General features: G+C 44.3%; 1 protein-coding gene across 1 annotated transcript; it reads right to left on the bottom strand.

Moving 5' to 3' along the window:
- Positions 1-14,447, bottom strand: rab3ab (RAB3A, member RAS oncogene family, b). Its single transcript, XM_060846525.1, has 5 exons — positions 14,384-14,447; positions 4,879-5,106; positions 4,228-4,346; positions 1,442-1,566; positions 1-318 (listed from the first exon to the last, which is right to left on the bottom strand). Exons 2-5 carry the CDS (start codon positions 5,104-5,106, stop codon positions 128-130), a joined length of 663 nt encoding a protein of 220 aa, XP_060702508.1. The 5' UTR covers positions 14,384-14,447; the 3' UTR covers positions 1-127.
- Between the last annotated feature and the right edge of the window lie 2,817 nt (positions 14,448-17,264).

The following is a 17,264-nucleotide window of genomic DNA, read 5'->3' as shown; positions in this document are numbered from 1 at the left end:
GGGTAGGGCTGGAAGGTGGTGGGGAAGGGGTGGGTGGGGGGGGGGGGGTAATAGACAGAGACACAGAGATAAAGAGGGAAACATGAAATAAAGGGAGGTGTTGGGGCTTGTTTCCTGGGGTGTGTGTCTAACAGCCACAGTCCTGGTGAGGGGGTGCCGGCTGCTCATTCAGCTGTGTCCCCTGCTTGGTCCCAGTCACAGCAGGGTCTGCTGTGTCTAAGCTCTCCGACATCTTTTCGCAGATGATATCCACCAGGCGCTCAAACGTTTGCTTGACGTTGATGTTGTCCTTGGCGCTGGCTTCAAAGAACTCAAACCCTGTAATCCAAAGAGAAAAGTAAAGCTACAGCAGGCAGTAAGTCCCCATCAGAACTCAGTGAGTGACAACAGGGGAGTGAGAGGAAACAGGTAAAAAGCAGCACGCTCAGGAAGTCTCAAAACGCGTTACAGTCAATTAACTAATCTTAAAAACGTAGGTGAAGTGATCTGATGTGATTTCAAATAAACCTGTTGGACTACAACCTGGAATCGTGTGACTTCTGACTTTATCTTATTCACAGCTGGCCTTGTAGCTTCCTGAAATCTGGAATGATTTTCATACGTTCAGCTCTCTCTCCCAAAGGTGTCAACATTCCCCCGTTATCAAGTTGCCCTGAACTGTACACAAACTCAAATTTGTGCAAAAATCACAGTTCCTACACCATCTAGATTCTCACCTTCACCAAGTCCAACTCACCCACCACAAAGCCCCACCCCTTCAACCTACACCGGCTCCTCGCCCAGTAATGCCTCAAACTGTAATCGATTCTAACATTCTCATGTTCACTTTCAAACTCTTCCACAGTCTCACCTCTCCCTGACCCTGCAATCGCCTCTAGCTCGGCAAACCTCTGGGATTTCTGCACTCCTCCGATTCTGATCCAGTTTCCATGTTCCTGGAGGCTATGGCCACTGCCTCAGAGCCAAGAGTCTGGCAGTCCCTCTTTACAACTTCCCCCACGCACCCCCCCATAACCCCACTTTAGGAGTGTAATGTTTAACTTCTAAGTTTATTTTAGTTTTTCTACTTTATACTAAAAAGAACTGTAGTGATGGACTTTTTAAAACTTATTTCTTTAATTTTCTATTTTTTGTACCAACAAGGGCACTGGGAATGGTGACACTGTACATTTTTCACTGTACTCTTGTACTTAAGTGCACATGACAATAAAACCTAAATCTAAATCTACTCTGACACTCCTTAAAAACCTACCTCCTCATCAATCAATCAGCCTTATATTTGTCAGCCCTAACAACGTGCATGGTAGGTTTTGCGGGAGATTTTTCATGCGAAGCATCTTGGGACTCTTTGATACAGGTTCTATAGAAATACAAGTTGTTGTTGGTTGTAGGATCTGACCAGAACCTTGTATAGTAACAGCATTTCCATTGGTTGTCTTACCTAGGTGATCAGCCAACTGCTTCCCTCCCTCCGCTAAAACTACCCGCTCATCCTCCATGTCACATTTATTTCCAACCAGTAAGACCTGAGCATTGTCCCATGAGTAGGTCTTAATTTGGGTTGACCTGCAAGAGACAGAGATCAAAGCAATTAACATCCTGGAGGAGCAAAAACAGTTATAGATTAGATTAGATTACTTACAGTGTGGAAACAGGCCCTTCGGCCCAACAAGTCCACACCGACCCGCCGAAGCGCAACCCACCCATACCCCTACATTTACCCCTTACCTAACACCACGGGCAATTTAGCATGGCCAATTCACCTGACCCGCACATCTTTGGACTGTGGGAGGAAACCAGTGCACCCGGAGGAAACCCACGCAGACACGGGGAGAACGTGCAAACTCCACACAGTCAGTCGCCTGAGTCGGGAAATGAACCCGGGTCTCAGGCGCTGTGAGACAGCAGTGCTAATCACTGTGCCACCGTGCCGCCCAATCTGGTTATCAGGTTAGAGCCACAGACATGTACAGTATGGAAACAGACCCTTCGGTCCAACTCGTCATGCCAACCAGATATCCCAAATTAATTCAGTCCCATTTGCCAGCACTTGGTCCTTATCCATCCAAAACCTTCCTATTCATAAATGTTGTAATTGTTCTTGAGGAAGGTCCCTTCACAGGGTTAACCAGTTTACCATCAATAGTAAAGAGTCATGGGGTGGATATTAGAATCATACAGGACACAAGAGACCCTCTGACTCATCAAATCTACACTGACTAAACGTCTCAAAATCCTCAGTAGCTCCATAGCCTACAGTGTTATGGCATTTCAAGTGCTCATCCAAGTACATTTTTTAAAAAGTGATTGAGAGTTTCCCCACCTCAGCTTGAGGTTGTACAGGACGTTGGTGAGGCCACTTTTAGAGTACTGTGTCCAATTCTGGTTGCCCTGCTATAGGAAGGATATTAAGTTGGAGAGGGTTCAGAACCGATATACAGAGGAACCTCAATTATCCGGAATTTGATTATCTGGACTAGATCGCAAGGTCCTGATGCTTGGCTAAACTGTGTTATCTGCCATTTGATTATCTGAACATTTGATTATCCGAACAAAATACTCCCCGCCTGAGGTGTTTGGATAATCGAGGTTTTGAGGCAGCAGGAGGGTTCAGTTATAAGGATAGGCTGGGACTTTTTTCACTGGAGCATGGGAGGTTGAGGGGTGACCTTACAGAAGTTTATAAAGTCATGCGGGGCATGGATAAGGTGAATAGCAAAAGGTCTTTTCCCCAGGGTAGGGGAATTCAAAACTAGAGGGCATGTCCTTAAGGGTGAGAGGAGAAAGATTCAAAAGGGACCTGAGCGGCAACTCTTTCACACAGAAAGTGGTTTGTATGTGGAATGAACTTCCAGAGGAAGTGGTAGATGCTGATACAACATTTAAAAGAAGTTTGGACAGGTACATGAATAAGAAAGGTTTAGAGGGATATGGACCAATGACAGGAAAGTGGAACTAAGTTTGGGAAACTTGGCTGGCATGGATGGGTTGGACCAAAAGGTCTGTTTCCGTTCTTTATAACGCTGACTCTAACAACTATTCTTGCAGGCAGTGCATTCCAGACCCCCACCACTTTCTGCATATCCCCTCTAAACCTCCTACCCTTCACCTTAAAATTATGCATCCTTGGTATTAATTGTTCAATTAAGGGGACCAGCTAATGGGATACCAGAGATTTGTTTATAAATATCTTTAATCACTTAGAAAGAAATTTTCTACTGTCATTTTCCACAACCTCGGTATATTCTAAAGTGCTTACAGCCAATGCCGTGCTGTTCCTGTTGTAATGTAGGCAACGGTGCAGTCAACTTATGCACAGCAGGATCCCATTCAGACAGACTTCTCTGGAGTCATATATTTATTTCTCAACCCATATGACTAATTCAGACTGTCCTGTCATTTCACAGATGGCTGTTTGTTGGAGTGCGACGTGTAAACTGGTCACCACATTTCTCGTTATAACACGGACTACATTTTTAAATGTACCTCATTGGTTGTAAAGTTCTTTGGGACATCCTGACATTGTGGAAGAGCCATTGAGTCATACAGCATGGTAAAAGACCCTTCGGCCCAACTTGTCCATGTCGACCAGGTTTCCTAAACTGAACTGGTCCCATTTACCTGCGCTTGGCCCATATCCCTCTAAACCTTTGGGTGTTACAGAAGTGCAAGTTCTTTCCTTTAATATTGCTACTCATTTATGCGTTGTTACCATGGAAACAACCTCTTTTAGGAGCAGACACCTTGTGCACAGAGATCTTTGGTAAAGGTGATTAAACATGGCCCAGTTAGCTGGATGGCCAGCTTCAATACAGAGTGATGCCAACAGGATGGCTTCAATTCCTGTAGCTGGTGAGGTTACCATGAAGGGTTCTCATTCTCAACCTCTCCCCTCCCCCTGACACACAATGATCCTCAGGTTAAACCAGTTGTGTCTCCCTCATGAGAGATTGGGTCAATGGCACCTTTACCTTTCACCCACTGTGATTGGAATTCACTGCCTGAAAGTGCAGTGGAAGCAGATTCAATCTTAACTTTCCAAAGGAAAAGGGCATAAATGTTCAAAGGAAAGAAAATTACATGGCTACAGGAAGGAAAAGGAGAGCGAGATTAATTGGAGATAGCTTTTTCAAACAGTTGGCAGACTCAGGATGGGCTGAATGGTCTCTTCCTGAAGTGGAAGAAACTAGGACTTACATAATTCACCTTGAACCACAAATTACATACCAGTCCTGGACAGCATTGAAGGATTCTTCGTTAGTAATGTCATACATCAAGATAAAGCCCATTGCACCACGATAATAAGCTGTGGTGATGGTTCTGTATCGCTCCTGACCAGCTGTGTCCTGAAGGAGAAAAAGGAGAAGAACATTCATTATTCCCTCTGAGCAAAAGGAAAGGACTAAGCTGAGCTAAATACAAAAAAGCTGGAATTCCCAGCGGGTCAGGCAGCATCCTTGGAGACGCTCCATCAGAGCTCCGACACAGGAATTGAACTCAGCTCTGAAGAAGAGTCATCTAGACTCAAAATGTTACCTTGCTCTCTCTCCACGGATGCTGATAAGCGCTTTGGGATGTTTATCAAACAAACACAACACACATTGGAGACAAAGATGGAGATATTAGAATAAGGGTCTGAAAGCTTGATCAAAGAGGCAAGTTTTAAGGAATTTGTTAAAGGGAAGAAAGAAATGGAAATGTTTTAGGGGGGAATTGCAGAGTCATTGGTGAAGTGAAGGAATTAGAGGATACACTGTCACATGATTGAAGGAGTCCAGAGTTTTCAGTAGTTTCAAGGGTTGGAGGATGTTATGGTGATGGTGGTAGTTGGAGGTGAGCTGTGATAAGAGAGGCAGAAAGGTAAATGTAACCACTTACCCAAATCTGCAGCTTAATCCTCTTTTCATTCCTGTAAATAGTCTTCACTTTGAAGTCAATTCCAACTGTACTGACAAATGCTGGAGTGAAGGAATCATCAGCATATCGAAACAGGAATGACGTTTTCCCAACACTGCTGTTCCCAATGATCAGGATCTTGAACATGTAATCAAAGTTCTGATCTGCGGATTCTTTCTGTCCAAAGCGTGGATCTGTAGCCGAAGCCATCTACATAAAGCAGAATTATTCTCCTTAGCCACATCCGTGCAGCTAAATCATTTGGACGTCTCACTTCTCATTGCTCCCAGAATCAACCTGAAATATCTCTTGCACGGTGAATTACACACACAGGTTCTACGGAGCCAAGGACTGGAGGCAGTGCTGCAATGCTGGATCCTACTGGCAGTTTTCCCAGCATACACACCACACCAACAGGCCATTTGGCCCAACTAGCCTAGGCTAGTACACACAAACACAAGAACACCCATTTAACCCCTCAAGTCTGTTCCTCTATTCAATGAGATTCTGTGACCTAGTATCATATACTCACTAACGTCACAAATTCCTTAAGGTTTTTGAATATTTAAAATCCATCGATCACAGATTGAAAACTAAGAATTGATCCAGCATCCATTGTTGTTTGTGAAAGAGACTTTCAAATTCTTACCACCCTTTGTATGGAGACATGTAGTCACATCTCACTACAAATTTTGAGACTTTGTCTTCCACCCTCCCAACTCACCCCATCACTTGTCCTAGATGCCCCAACCAGCCGAAATAGCTTCTCTCCATCTACCTCCTGGGAAAAGATCAGCCTAGTGGCATTATCATTGGACTGCTAATCCAGCGATACAGATAATGTTCTGGGAACCTGAGTTTCAATCCCACCCATGGCAGGTGGTGGAATTTGAATTCAATTGAGAGTCTAACGATGACAATGAAATTATTGTTGATGTTGAGAAAAACCCACCTAGTTCACTACTATCCTTTCAGGAAGGTAATCACTATCCGTGTCTGGCCTACATGTGACTCCAGACTCACAACCATGTAATTGACTCTTAACTGCCTCTGGGCAATTAGGGATGGGCAATAAATGCTGGCCTAGCCAGTGATGCCCTCATCCTGTGAATGAATAAGGAAAAACCTACCCCAGCCTGTTTCCCTTACTGACTTGAAATCTTCAATTGAACCATTGTTTGACCTTTCCAGTTCCAGGCCCAAGTCTAGTTTCTACATGCAGTCCCCAAGAGAAAGAGGTATTGTCCTAGAAAATTTATGCTTCACTCCAAGTGACATTTTACTGAGGTGTGTTGAAGTCCAGGTGTGATGTACCCAGGGCTTTGCAGCATGATTTCAATCCCCTTGTATTCCAGTTCACTGGACAGAAAGGCAAGCATTCCATTGGGATTTTGATAATTTTCTGTACCTCTGCACGATCTGTTAATGATCTCTGGACTGGACTAAACACAAACACAGGCACACGCGCACACACACACTCACACACACATGCACAGTAAAGTTGAGCCTCCAATGTTTCTATTTTTGCACTACTTAGAAAGTCTTTTTCATAAAGTCTAAAGTGGTCCATCTCTCACTTCTCAACACTGAAAGTGCTGTGGTTTTGCCAGTGCATTAACACAATCGATATCTCTGATCTTATGCTGCCTTCGACACAGTCAGTCTACAATGCTGTTAACCTTTATGCCATTGTTCAATTTGAGCATGTGCTTTTTTGTCTCTAAGTCATTCAAAAAATGTCAATAGTTGAGGCACTAACACAGATCTTTGTGGAACATCGATCACTTCCTGTCAATTCAATACCTGCCCATTAACCCTGCCCTCTGTCTCCTGTTATTCAGCAATTTCCTAACTTGGTCAATAATTTATCTTCAATTCCATGGGAGTCAACTTTCATTCCCAGTCTCATTTCAGATATGGTATCAAAGACTTTCCAGAAGTTTGTATGAATAATACCAACAGATGTTTGCTTGTCCCTTCCATGTTTTGCATTCTTTATACCATGTATGATCGCGTAGGTTGTGTTGTCCATGTAGGACCCTCAGTCCTGGAGGAACTCTCTCATTTTACTGTATCAGTTGGATTTGGGAGAACTGACAAATAGAAAGCTACTCTGCTCTCTACCATGTTAACTCATTGGTGGCATGGTGGCTCAGTGGTTAGCACTGCTGCCTCACAGCACCAGGGTCCCAGGTTCAATCCCAGACTCGGGCAACTGTCTATGTGGAATTTGCACATTCTCCCAGTGTCTGGGTTTCTGCTGGGTGCCCTGGTTTCCTCCCACAGTCCAAAGATATGCTGGCCAGGTGAATTGGCCATGCTAAATTGCCCATAGTGCTAGGTACATTAGTCAGAGGGGAAATGGGTCTGAGTGAGTTACTCTTCGGAGGACTGGTTGGGCCGAAGGGCCTGTTTCCACACTGTAGGGAATCTAATCTCATTGCGTCACATCATCACTGCTACTCAAAAATCTTTCTGTCACTATTTCTCAGTTAGCTGTAACTGGTTTACATTCTAAAGTACTGAGGTGTTTATCACATGAAGGATTATTCTTTTAGTGATGGTAATGGTTTGGCAAAGAATATTTACCAGGAAATTGAGACAGCACCCTTTTTAATTTACTACATGGCACTCCATTGGCACAGGACTGGAAAGCTTCCCTAAGTAATGGAAACCACATGAGATACAATTTTTTTTATAGATTAGACTTACAGTGTGGAAACAGGCCCTTCGGCCCAACAAGTCCACACCGACCCGCCGAAGCGCAACCCACCCATACCCCCACACCCACCCCTCACCTAGCACTACGGGCAATTTAGCATGGCCAATTCACCTGACCCGCACATCTTTGGACTGTGGGAGGAAACTGGAGCACCCGGAGGAAACCCACGCAGACACGGGGAGAACGTGCAAACTCCACACAGTCAGTCACCTGAGGCGGGAATTGAACCCAGGTCTCAGGCGCTGTGAGGCAGCAGTGCTAACCACTGTGCCACCGTGCCGCCCATTTCTGACTTGCTCAGCTGGTTCACAGGGTGTGGGCAGTACCACTGAGGTCAGCATTTATTGCCCAGCCCTGTACAACTGAGAGACTTCCTGGTTCATGTGGTGAGGTCAGCTCAGACTCAAATGGCCTCTTCTGCGCTACAAGACCATAACAGATAGGAAGAGTAGGCCATTCGGCCACTCATTCCTGCTTTGCCATTCATGGCTGATCTGATATTCCTCATATCCACTTTCCTACCCTTTCCCTGTAACCTTTGGCTGATCAAAAATCTACCTTAAAACTACACAAGGACTCTGCTCCACAGCTCTCAGCAGCAAAGAATTCCAAAGACTTACACCCCTCAGAGAATAGGTTCCTCCTCATCTCAGTCTTAAATTGCTACCCTTTATTCTGAGACTATGCCCTTGGCCCACTAGGGGAAACATCCTCTCAGCATTTACCCTGTCAAGCCCCTTAAGAATTATGTATATCCCAATGAGATAACCTGATTCTTCTAAATCCCAGTGAGCAGAGTCCAAATCTGTTTAACCTTTTCATGTGTGGCTAGACACTATGGCAACTCGGAGTCAATCATATTGCATTTTTTACAATATTTACAAGTTGCACTGTCCCATGCCTTTACCTAGATATTAAGGATATCAGTAACATCGCAATATTAACAATATAGTGTGGGGAAATGGTGTTAAAATTCAGGATTATCCATTATCTTGTTGAGGGGTGAGACAGGTTTGATGGGCTGAATGGCCTACTCTTGCACCTATCTGCCATGTTCTCTTATGTTTATTGCAGCCTTTGTTAACAGGCTAGGCAGGCCACAAGGTACAGGAGCACAACTAGGCCATAAGGTCATAGTCATAGAGTCAGACAGCATGGAAACAGACCCTTCGGTCCAACCAGCCCATGCCGAACATAATCCCAAACTAAACTAGTCCTACCTGTTTACTCCTGGCCCATATCACTCCAAATCCTTCCTATCCGTGCATCTATCCAAATGTCTTTTAAATGGTATAATTGCATCGCATCCACCACTTTCTCAGGAAGTTCATTCCACATGCAAACCATCCTGTGTGTAAAAAATTTGCCTCGTGTCTTATAAATCTCTCTCCTCTCAACTCGAAAATGTACCTCCTAGTCTTGAAATTCCCCATCCCAAGGAAAAGACAACAACCATCCTCTATCTATATCTCTCATTATTTTATAAATGTCTATTAGATCGCCTCGGAACCTCCTATGCTCCAGTAAAAAAACAGTCCCAGTCTTTCTTTATAACAAACCTTCTGTATCCTGTGCCACTATACACCGGGATTACGGTTGATCTGATAATCCTCAATTCCACTTTCCTGCCTTTTCCCCACAATCCTTGATTCCCTTCCTGATTAAAAAATCTCGCTATGTCAGCCTTGAATACACTGAATGACCCAGCCCTCTGTGGTGAAGAATTCCACAGACTCAATATACTCCGAGAGAATAAATCCCTTCCCATCTCTGTCCGAAACAGATGAGCCCTTGTTATGAGATGGTGCCCTCTGGCCCTAGACTTTCCCACAAGAGGAAACAACCTTTCCACATCTACCCTGGTGATGCTCCCAAAGAATTTTGTCTATTTCAATAAGGTTGCTTCTAAATTCTAATAAGTACAAGCTCAGTCTACTCAAGTTCGGCTTAGAAGACCATTCCTCCATACCAGAGGTCAGCCTAGCGAACATTCTCTGGACGGCCTGCAATGCCAGAATATTTTTCTTTCAATAAGGGGACCAAATCAGCTCACGTCTTGTATCTTTGTTTTTTTTTAAAAATCCCATTCCCTTTGAAACAAAGGCCATCTGCCTTTACTATCACCCACTGAACTCGAATGCGAACTTTGAGTGTCACGGGAGCAGGAGATTCGACGTTTCGGGCATAAGCCCTTCTTCAGGAAGGGCTTATGCCCAAAACGTCGAATCTCCTGCTCCTTGGATGCTGCCTGACCTGCTGCGCTTTTCCAGCAACACATTTTCAGCTCTGATCCCCAGCATCTGCAGACCTCACTTTCTCCTTTGAGTATCACGGGCAAGGATTTATTTATTCACTTAAGGTGCATCTGGACAGATGCCTGAGTAGGTGGGGAGCAGAGGGATACAGATGCTAGGAATTGGGCAATAGGTTTAGACAGTGGATTTGGATAGGCTCAGGCTTGGAGGGCCAAAGGGCCTATTCCTGGGCTGTAAATTTTCTTTGTTCTTTCTTTGTTCAAGGGACTCCCAAATCCACCTGTTCTCCAAAAGCAGATGTTGCTGGAGAAACTCAGCAGGTCTGTGTGAAGAAAATAGAGATAACATGTTGAGTGCAGTGACTCTTCATAGAACTCAGTCACTGGACTCAAACCACTAACTCTGCTTTCTTCTCACAGAGGCTGCCAGACCTGCTGAGTTTATTTAACACTTTCTATTCTTGTTTCAATTTCCAACATCTATTGTGCTTTGTTTTATCCCTGTGTCCTGTAGTTTTTTGGAAATAATGATAAATATTATTAATGTAAATAATGTTCAGCTCCTTAAGTTCTTCTGACAAAAGCGCAGAACCTCACATTTTCACCACTTTATATTCTATCTGCCAAATGTTTGTCCATTTGTCTATCCTATCATTATTTCTCTCTGCAAACACTTCACGTCTTCTTCATCACTTGCCTTAGCAGCTATTTTTGTGTAATTTGCAAATTTGGCAACAGTACATTCATGTCTCTCATCCAAGTCATTCATACATACATGAACAGATTAGAGTTTTCCAATCCTGGCTGGAAATATTTCAGAAAAAGGTCAGAATTAGAAGAGCAGAAAGTTCTTAGAGGGTTGTTGGCTGGAGTGGGTTCAACTGATAAGGAGGGGTGGGGCTACAGACAGCGGAGTTCAAGTTTGAGAATTTTAAAACAGATATTGCTGGACTGTTACTCAAAGTTGCCTACTGTGGTTTCACAGACATTTGATCTTTCCTCTCTCACAGTCTTGGTTCTATGAAGGGGAGGAAATAGCCTAATGGTATCTCTGAACAGTTAACCCAGACCCTCCCTGAAGAAGGGCTTATGCCCAAAACGTCGATTCTCCTGCTCCTTGGATGCTGCCTGACCTGCTGCGCTTTTCTAGCAACACATTTTTCAGCTCTGATCTCCAGCATCTGCAGTCCTCACTTTCTCCTAGTTAACCCAGAGACCCACGTAACGTTCTAGGGACCTGGGCTCAAATTCTACCACAGCAGATTGTGGAATCTGAATTCAGTACAACTGGAATTAAGAAACCATTGTTGAGTGTCGAGGAAAAACCCATCTGGTTCACTAATGCCTACAGGGGAAGAAATCTGCCAGCCTCAGCTGGTCTAGTCTACATGTGACTCTAGACCCCTTAAGTGGACTCTTAACAATTAGGGATGGGCAATAAATGCTGCCTAGCTTTCATCCTGTGAATGTATACAAAAATGCCTTCTGGTGTAGAACTTGGAATTTTCTGGAACTCCTCACTACCTTAGGTTTGTCTTTCTTTCATTTAAATTGATGCTAGGTACATACGAAGGGGAGAGTATGCTGGAAACATTGCTAAACACCATGTTATTAGACAGAGACTAAGTATATACCTTTCCAGTCAGAGTTTTATTTCAACTTATGCAAAGAAGTCCAGCACATCGTCCACTTGGTCTCTAGAGTCCCTGCAGACCCTACCAGATGTTAACAAGGATGAGATGAAATAAAATGGAAAGAGACTCATGTAGACTAGACTCACACTGGGTTGAGTGGCTTGTTACTATATTATAATCTCGATTATACCATGTGCAATTTGTGTTTCAAAAGTACATCAGTGGCTGTAAAGGACTCATCTGAAATCATAGAGTTATTGAGATGTTCAGCACAGACCTGTCCAACTTGTCCATGTTGACCAGATATCCTAAATAAATCTAGTCTCATTTGCCAGCACTTGGCTCATATCCCTCTAAACCCCTCCTATTCATATTCCCATCCAGATGCCTTTTAAATGTGATGAAAGGTGCTGATTAAATGCAATTTATTTCTTTCCAACAAATCATAGGAAGCACAGACTTTCTCATCCACCCCCAGGAAGCTCTGTCTCTTCCCCCTCCTCCTCCAGGCTTCAGTGTTAAGCTGTGATCCAGTGCTGTTACAAGATGGGAACAAGCCATGAGTCAACTCAACACAGATAAAACATCAGCAGCAAGTCAGCTGTGACAAAGGCTCCTGACAGCTCAGCCCTTCACACGCTCGCTGTGAGAATTTCACTTTGCCATGGATACTGCAGGTCACCAGGGCAACAGGCACTGTCACCATGGAAACCAACGATTACCAAAGTGGTACACTCATCCACTGTGGCTGCCCAACATTGTACACAAGCAAGAGAATCATCATATGGGGCTATCATGGATACAGGCAGCTGGGGTACATCATGGAAACTGGTGGTTAGGGAGGAGTTGCAAAGTTACCATGGAAACCAGTGATTGTGGATGGGGTCACAAAGTTACTCCAGATACCTGTAGTGGTGGTGGAGGGGGTAGTGTGGAGGCAGGGTCACACAAGGTTACCATGGATACCGTTGGTTGGATGGCCACACAGTGAGGATAACTCTGTCACGACCATTTAAATAGCTTACAGACCTCCCCATTTTAAATGTCACAAGAATTTCATCAAAATTAGATGAATTAAATTTGGGCCGAGGAGTTGGCAAAGCTCACCATTCTTGCAAATAGGCCTCAAACATTACAGTGAGTGCTGTTCACAATCCATCCAGGTGTAACCACAGCTGAGGGAAACAGGCAGGCCATCTGACTGGCGAAATTCAACTGGTATCTTGATGGCAGGACGTGTGGGCGGTCTCCATGGTCAGAGCCCGGAGCAGTCCCAGGAGCAGGTCTCTCACTTGCTCATCTCTCTTCTCCGCAGGGAACCAACGATAGGAACAATAAGACGTTGGAACAAAACAGGCAGAAGTGGGTACTGCAGATGCTGGACATTAGAATCAAGACTCAAATGGCGCTGTAAAAGCACAGCGGGTCAGGCAGCATCCGAGCAGGAAAATCGGCGTTTCTGGCAAAATCCCTTCATCAGGAATGGAACAAAACAGCTCATTCAGCCCATCAAATCTGCTCTGCTGTTCAATGAGATCATAGCTAATTTGATGATCCTCAACTCACTTTCCTGCCCTTCCCCATAACCTTGATTCCCCTTATTGATAAAGTCTGTCTATCGCAGTCTTGAATATACTTAATGACCCAGCCTCAACAAACTTCTGTGGTGAAGAATTTCACAGATTCACTCCCTTCAGAGAATAAATTTTTCCTCATCTCCGTCTCAAATGGGTGACCCCTTATTCTGAGATGATGCCCTAGAGACTTTCCTACAAGGGGAAACAACCTCTCCAAATCTCCCCTGTCTAACTCGCGAAGAATCTCATATGTTTCAATAAGATCTCCTCTCATTCTTCCAAACTCCAGCTAGTACAGACTAAACCTACTCAACCTCCCCTCAGAAGGCAGTCCCTCCATACCCAGGATCAACTGAGTAAACCTTTTGCACTGACTCTCCCCCCAAAGGGGATCTTAGCCATTGGGATTCGCTGCTCACAGCAGTCATGCTTATGCCAGCAGATAGAAATTTTTAACAAGGGGCAAGAAGACAACAATTCTAAAGGAACGCCTCCTGAAAGTGAAACAGAATGGGACTGCGGGGGAACAACTCAGTCAGAATCCCTGTCCTCAATCTCTGCCCAGTAGCTGTGGCTGGAAAACTGGCAGATTCCTGTCAGAAGTCACACGATACCAGGTTATAGTCCAACAGGTTTATTTGAAATCTCAGGCATTCGGAGTGCTGCTCCTTTGTCAGGGGAAGTGACTTGACAAAGTAGCAGCACACCAAAAGCTTGAGATTGCAAACAAACTGGTTGCACTCTAACCTGGCGTTGTGTGACTTTTGACCTTGTCCACCCCGGTCCAACACCAGCACCTCCACATCAACAATCCCTACAATGAGTGAGGACGGGGTCTAAGCTTTGGTGTAATTCCCCATTGGGATGCCATCTGCCAATGCTCACTTGCTGATTTCACACGAGTCAGGGGAAACTGGGCGCCAGATTGTTGGGTAACACTTTTTTTGGGGTGGGGGGAAAAGGGTTAATGGTGCACTTTTCACACAAGGACTCTGGAACAATACCAATTTGTGCACAGCCATATCTCATAATCCAGCAAGATGCAATATGGATGAGATCCAGTTTAATGATGAAGTGGAGGTGCTGGTGTTAGGCTGGGGTGTACAAAGTTAAAAATCACAACACCAGGTTATACTCCAACAGGTTTATTTGGATGCACTAGCTTTCGGAGCGACGCTCCTGCATCCAGTGGTTGAGCGCTCTGAAAGCTAGTGCTTCCAAATAAACTTGGAGTATAACCTGGTGTTGTGCAGTTTAATGATGGCAGACAAGGGATAAACAATGATCAGGGATGACTCACCGGTTCTTTTCAAAAAAGAATCGCCTCCTTCCACCCAGGGTGAGGGGGGGGGGAGAAGTAGCTGTGGCCTCAGCTTCACGTTACATCCGCAAAACAGCACTCCCTCCGTAGTTTCTGAAGTGGGATTTAATCTAACAATGTTCTGACTAAGGAAGAATTGACAGGGATATAGGTGCAGGGAGGCGGCACCTGCAAGCTTCAGCCTGTTCTGATATTGAATGAGATCATGGGAGACACATTGCCAAGCTTCGTCCAACCCCCACTACCCCACTTTCTCTAATTACCTTTAGTCAACAAAAAATTATCAACATTAGCTTCAAAATTAACAACCAATCGAACATCAGCTGTGAATAATATCTTTTCAAACTCCACTCGAAATGTCTGACTTTGATTTTGTAGATGCTGTCCCTTGTTCGAGACTATCCTGATACCTGACAGCTCCCAATCTAACCTCACTGTTCACCTTTATCTTGAAAGCTTAGATCAAATTACCAAAATTCTTAGACACTTCCCTAGCCATGTGACCTTCCCTTGAAGTTTATTCTCAGATTCTTACATTGCACCTCCCTTCAAAGTCAATAAATCCTTCTCCTGTGATTTAAGAAGGTGGTTCCTCACCACCTTGTTTCTCAGCAGTAACTTGGGACAGGCAATAAATACTGGGCCCAGCCAGTGATGTCCATATCCCATGACTGAGATTTTAAATAACATACTGTGCCTAAACCCAACATCACTCCACATTTTGTCATTACTCAGTTGACTGAATCAGGTCAATCTGAAGACCCAGATGTTTGGACAGAAAGGGTAACAGCTCACCCAGCAAGGCTGTTTTTGCTCTCTTTAAAGAGTGAGCAACTGCCTGAATCCAGATGCATGCAGAACATCATCAGTTACAACCTGCCCTGTCATTTATCTTTACTCTCCATCCCCTGCTATTCAACCAATTTCCCAAAAGGCTCAACAATTTGTCTTCAATTCAATGAGCTTCAATCTTAATTAACAGTCTCTTATCAAAAGCCTTTGTAAATGAATATAACATCCATAGACAATCCACTTTGCACTACATTAGTTATTTCCCAAAAAAAATTCATTGGATTTACAATGAATTTGCCCTTTGCAAATCTATGCTAGCTCGATCTGATCAGCTGAGCATTCTCAAGATGTTCAGTCACTCTGTCCTTAATTACAGACTCTAACAATATCTCAACAACAGATGTTACATGAATTGGTCCATATCTCCCTGGCTTCCACTCTCAGTTACTTAAATAGCAGAACAACAATTTTTCAATGAAAGGGAACATTTCCCAAATCAAGGGGAGGTTATATTTAGGACATTTAAATGAAAAATATAGCAAAACCACGAACTCCCCCTACTGAAGTATTTTAAAGCAAATTGAAAATCTCAAAATTGTTACTAATAGTTTTTATTACACAAAGGGTAGATGCATTCTGAAACAAAGCTACAAGGAGAAAGTGAGGTCTGCAGATGCTGGAGATCAGAGCTGAAAATGTGTTACTGGAAAAGCACAGCAGGTCAGGCAGCATCCAAGGAACAGGAGATTCGACGTTTCGGGCATAAGCCCTTCTTCAGGAGGGCTTATGCCCGAAACGTCGAATCTCCTGTTCCTTGGACGCTGCCTGACCTGCTGCGCTTTTCCAGCAACACATTTTCAGCAGTTAAGCTACAGACCAGTAAAGATCTTAGCAAATCGAGGAACATTCTTAAGAGGCTGAATGGCCTCATTGCATTGCCAAGTATCAAAGGTTGAAAAATGTGGTGCTGCAAAAACACACAGCAGGCCAGGCAGCATTCGAGGAACACGAGAACCGACATTTCAGGCATAAGCCCTTCTTCAGGAAGAAGGGTTTATGCCTGAAACGTCGATTCTCCTGCTCCTCAGATGCTGTCTGGCCTGCTGTGTGTTTTTCCAGCACCACATTTTTCAACTCTGGTCTCCAGCATCTGCAGTCCTCACTTTCTCCAAGTATCAAAGGACCTATTTATAAAGCAGTTCACTTAACAATGCTACACTCCAGATCAATAGTTTATTGAATGTAGGACCATTATAATGTACACAATATGGCAGTAGTTTGTGCACAGCAAGCCCCCACAAACAGCAGAAAAGAGAAAAAACAGCAATTAAGTTGAGTCAGGTCTCTCTCTGTATAACATTGGGGTACAGTATTGGTGGGGACAGGTCTGTCACTGTATAACACTGGGGTATAGTACTGGGTGGAGACAGGTCTGTCACTGTATAACACTGGGATGCAGTACTGGTGGGGACAGGTCTGTCCCTGTATAACACTGGGGTACAGTACTGGTGGGGACAAGTCTGTCCCTGTATAATACTGGGGTACAGTACTGGTGGGGACAGGTCTGTCACTGTATAACACTGGGGTACAGTATTGGTGGGGACAGGTCTGTCCCTGTATAACACTGGGGTACAGTACTGGTGGGGACAGGTCTGTCCCTGTATACCACTGGGGTACAGTACAGGTGGGGACAGGTCTGTCCCTGTATAACACAGGGGTGCAGTACTGGTGGGGACAGGTCTGTCCCTGTATAACACTGGGGTACAGTACTGGTGGGGACAGGTCTGTCCCTGTATAACACTGGGATGCAGTACTGGTGGGGAAAGGTCTGTCCCTGTATAACACTGGGGTACAGTACTGGTGGGGACAGGTCTGTCACTGTATAACACTGGGGTACAGTACTGGTGGGGACAGGTCTGTCACTGTACAACACTGGGGTACTAATAGTTACAAAGGACACATTAAGAACAGCTGGCACAATTAATATACATCTCTTGAGTGTTTAGAATGAGATTGATTTTTGTCTAGTTTAGTCGTAACTTAAATCAAGCGACAACATTGACTGCTA

The sequence above is a fragment of the Hemiscyllium ocellatum genome, chromosome 28 (genome assembly GCF_020745735.1).
Source record: "Hemiscyllium ocellatum isolate sHemOce1 chromosome 28, sHemOce1.pat.X.cur, whole genome shotgun sequence".
NCBI classification, from domain to species: Eukaryota; Metazoa; Chordata; class Chondrichthyes; order Orectolobiformes; family Hemiscylliidae; genus Hemiscyllium; species Hemiscyllium ocellatum.
The sequence above is the reverse complement of the archived record's forward strand: the minus strand, read 5'-3'. Positions and strand labels throughout refer to the sequence as shown.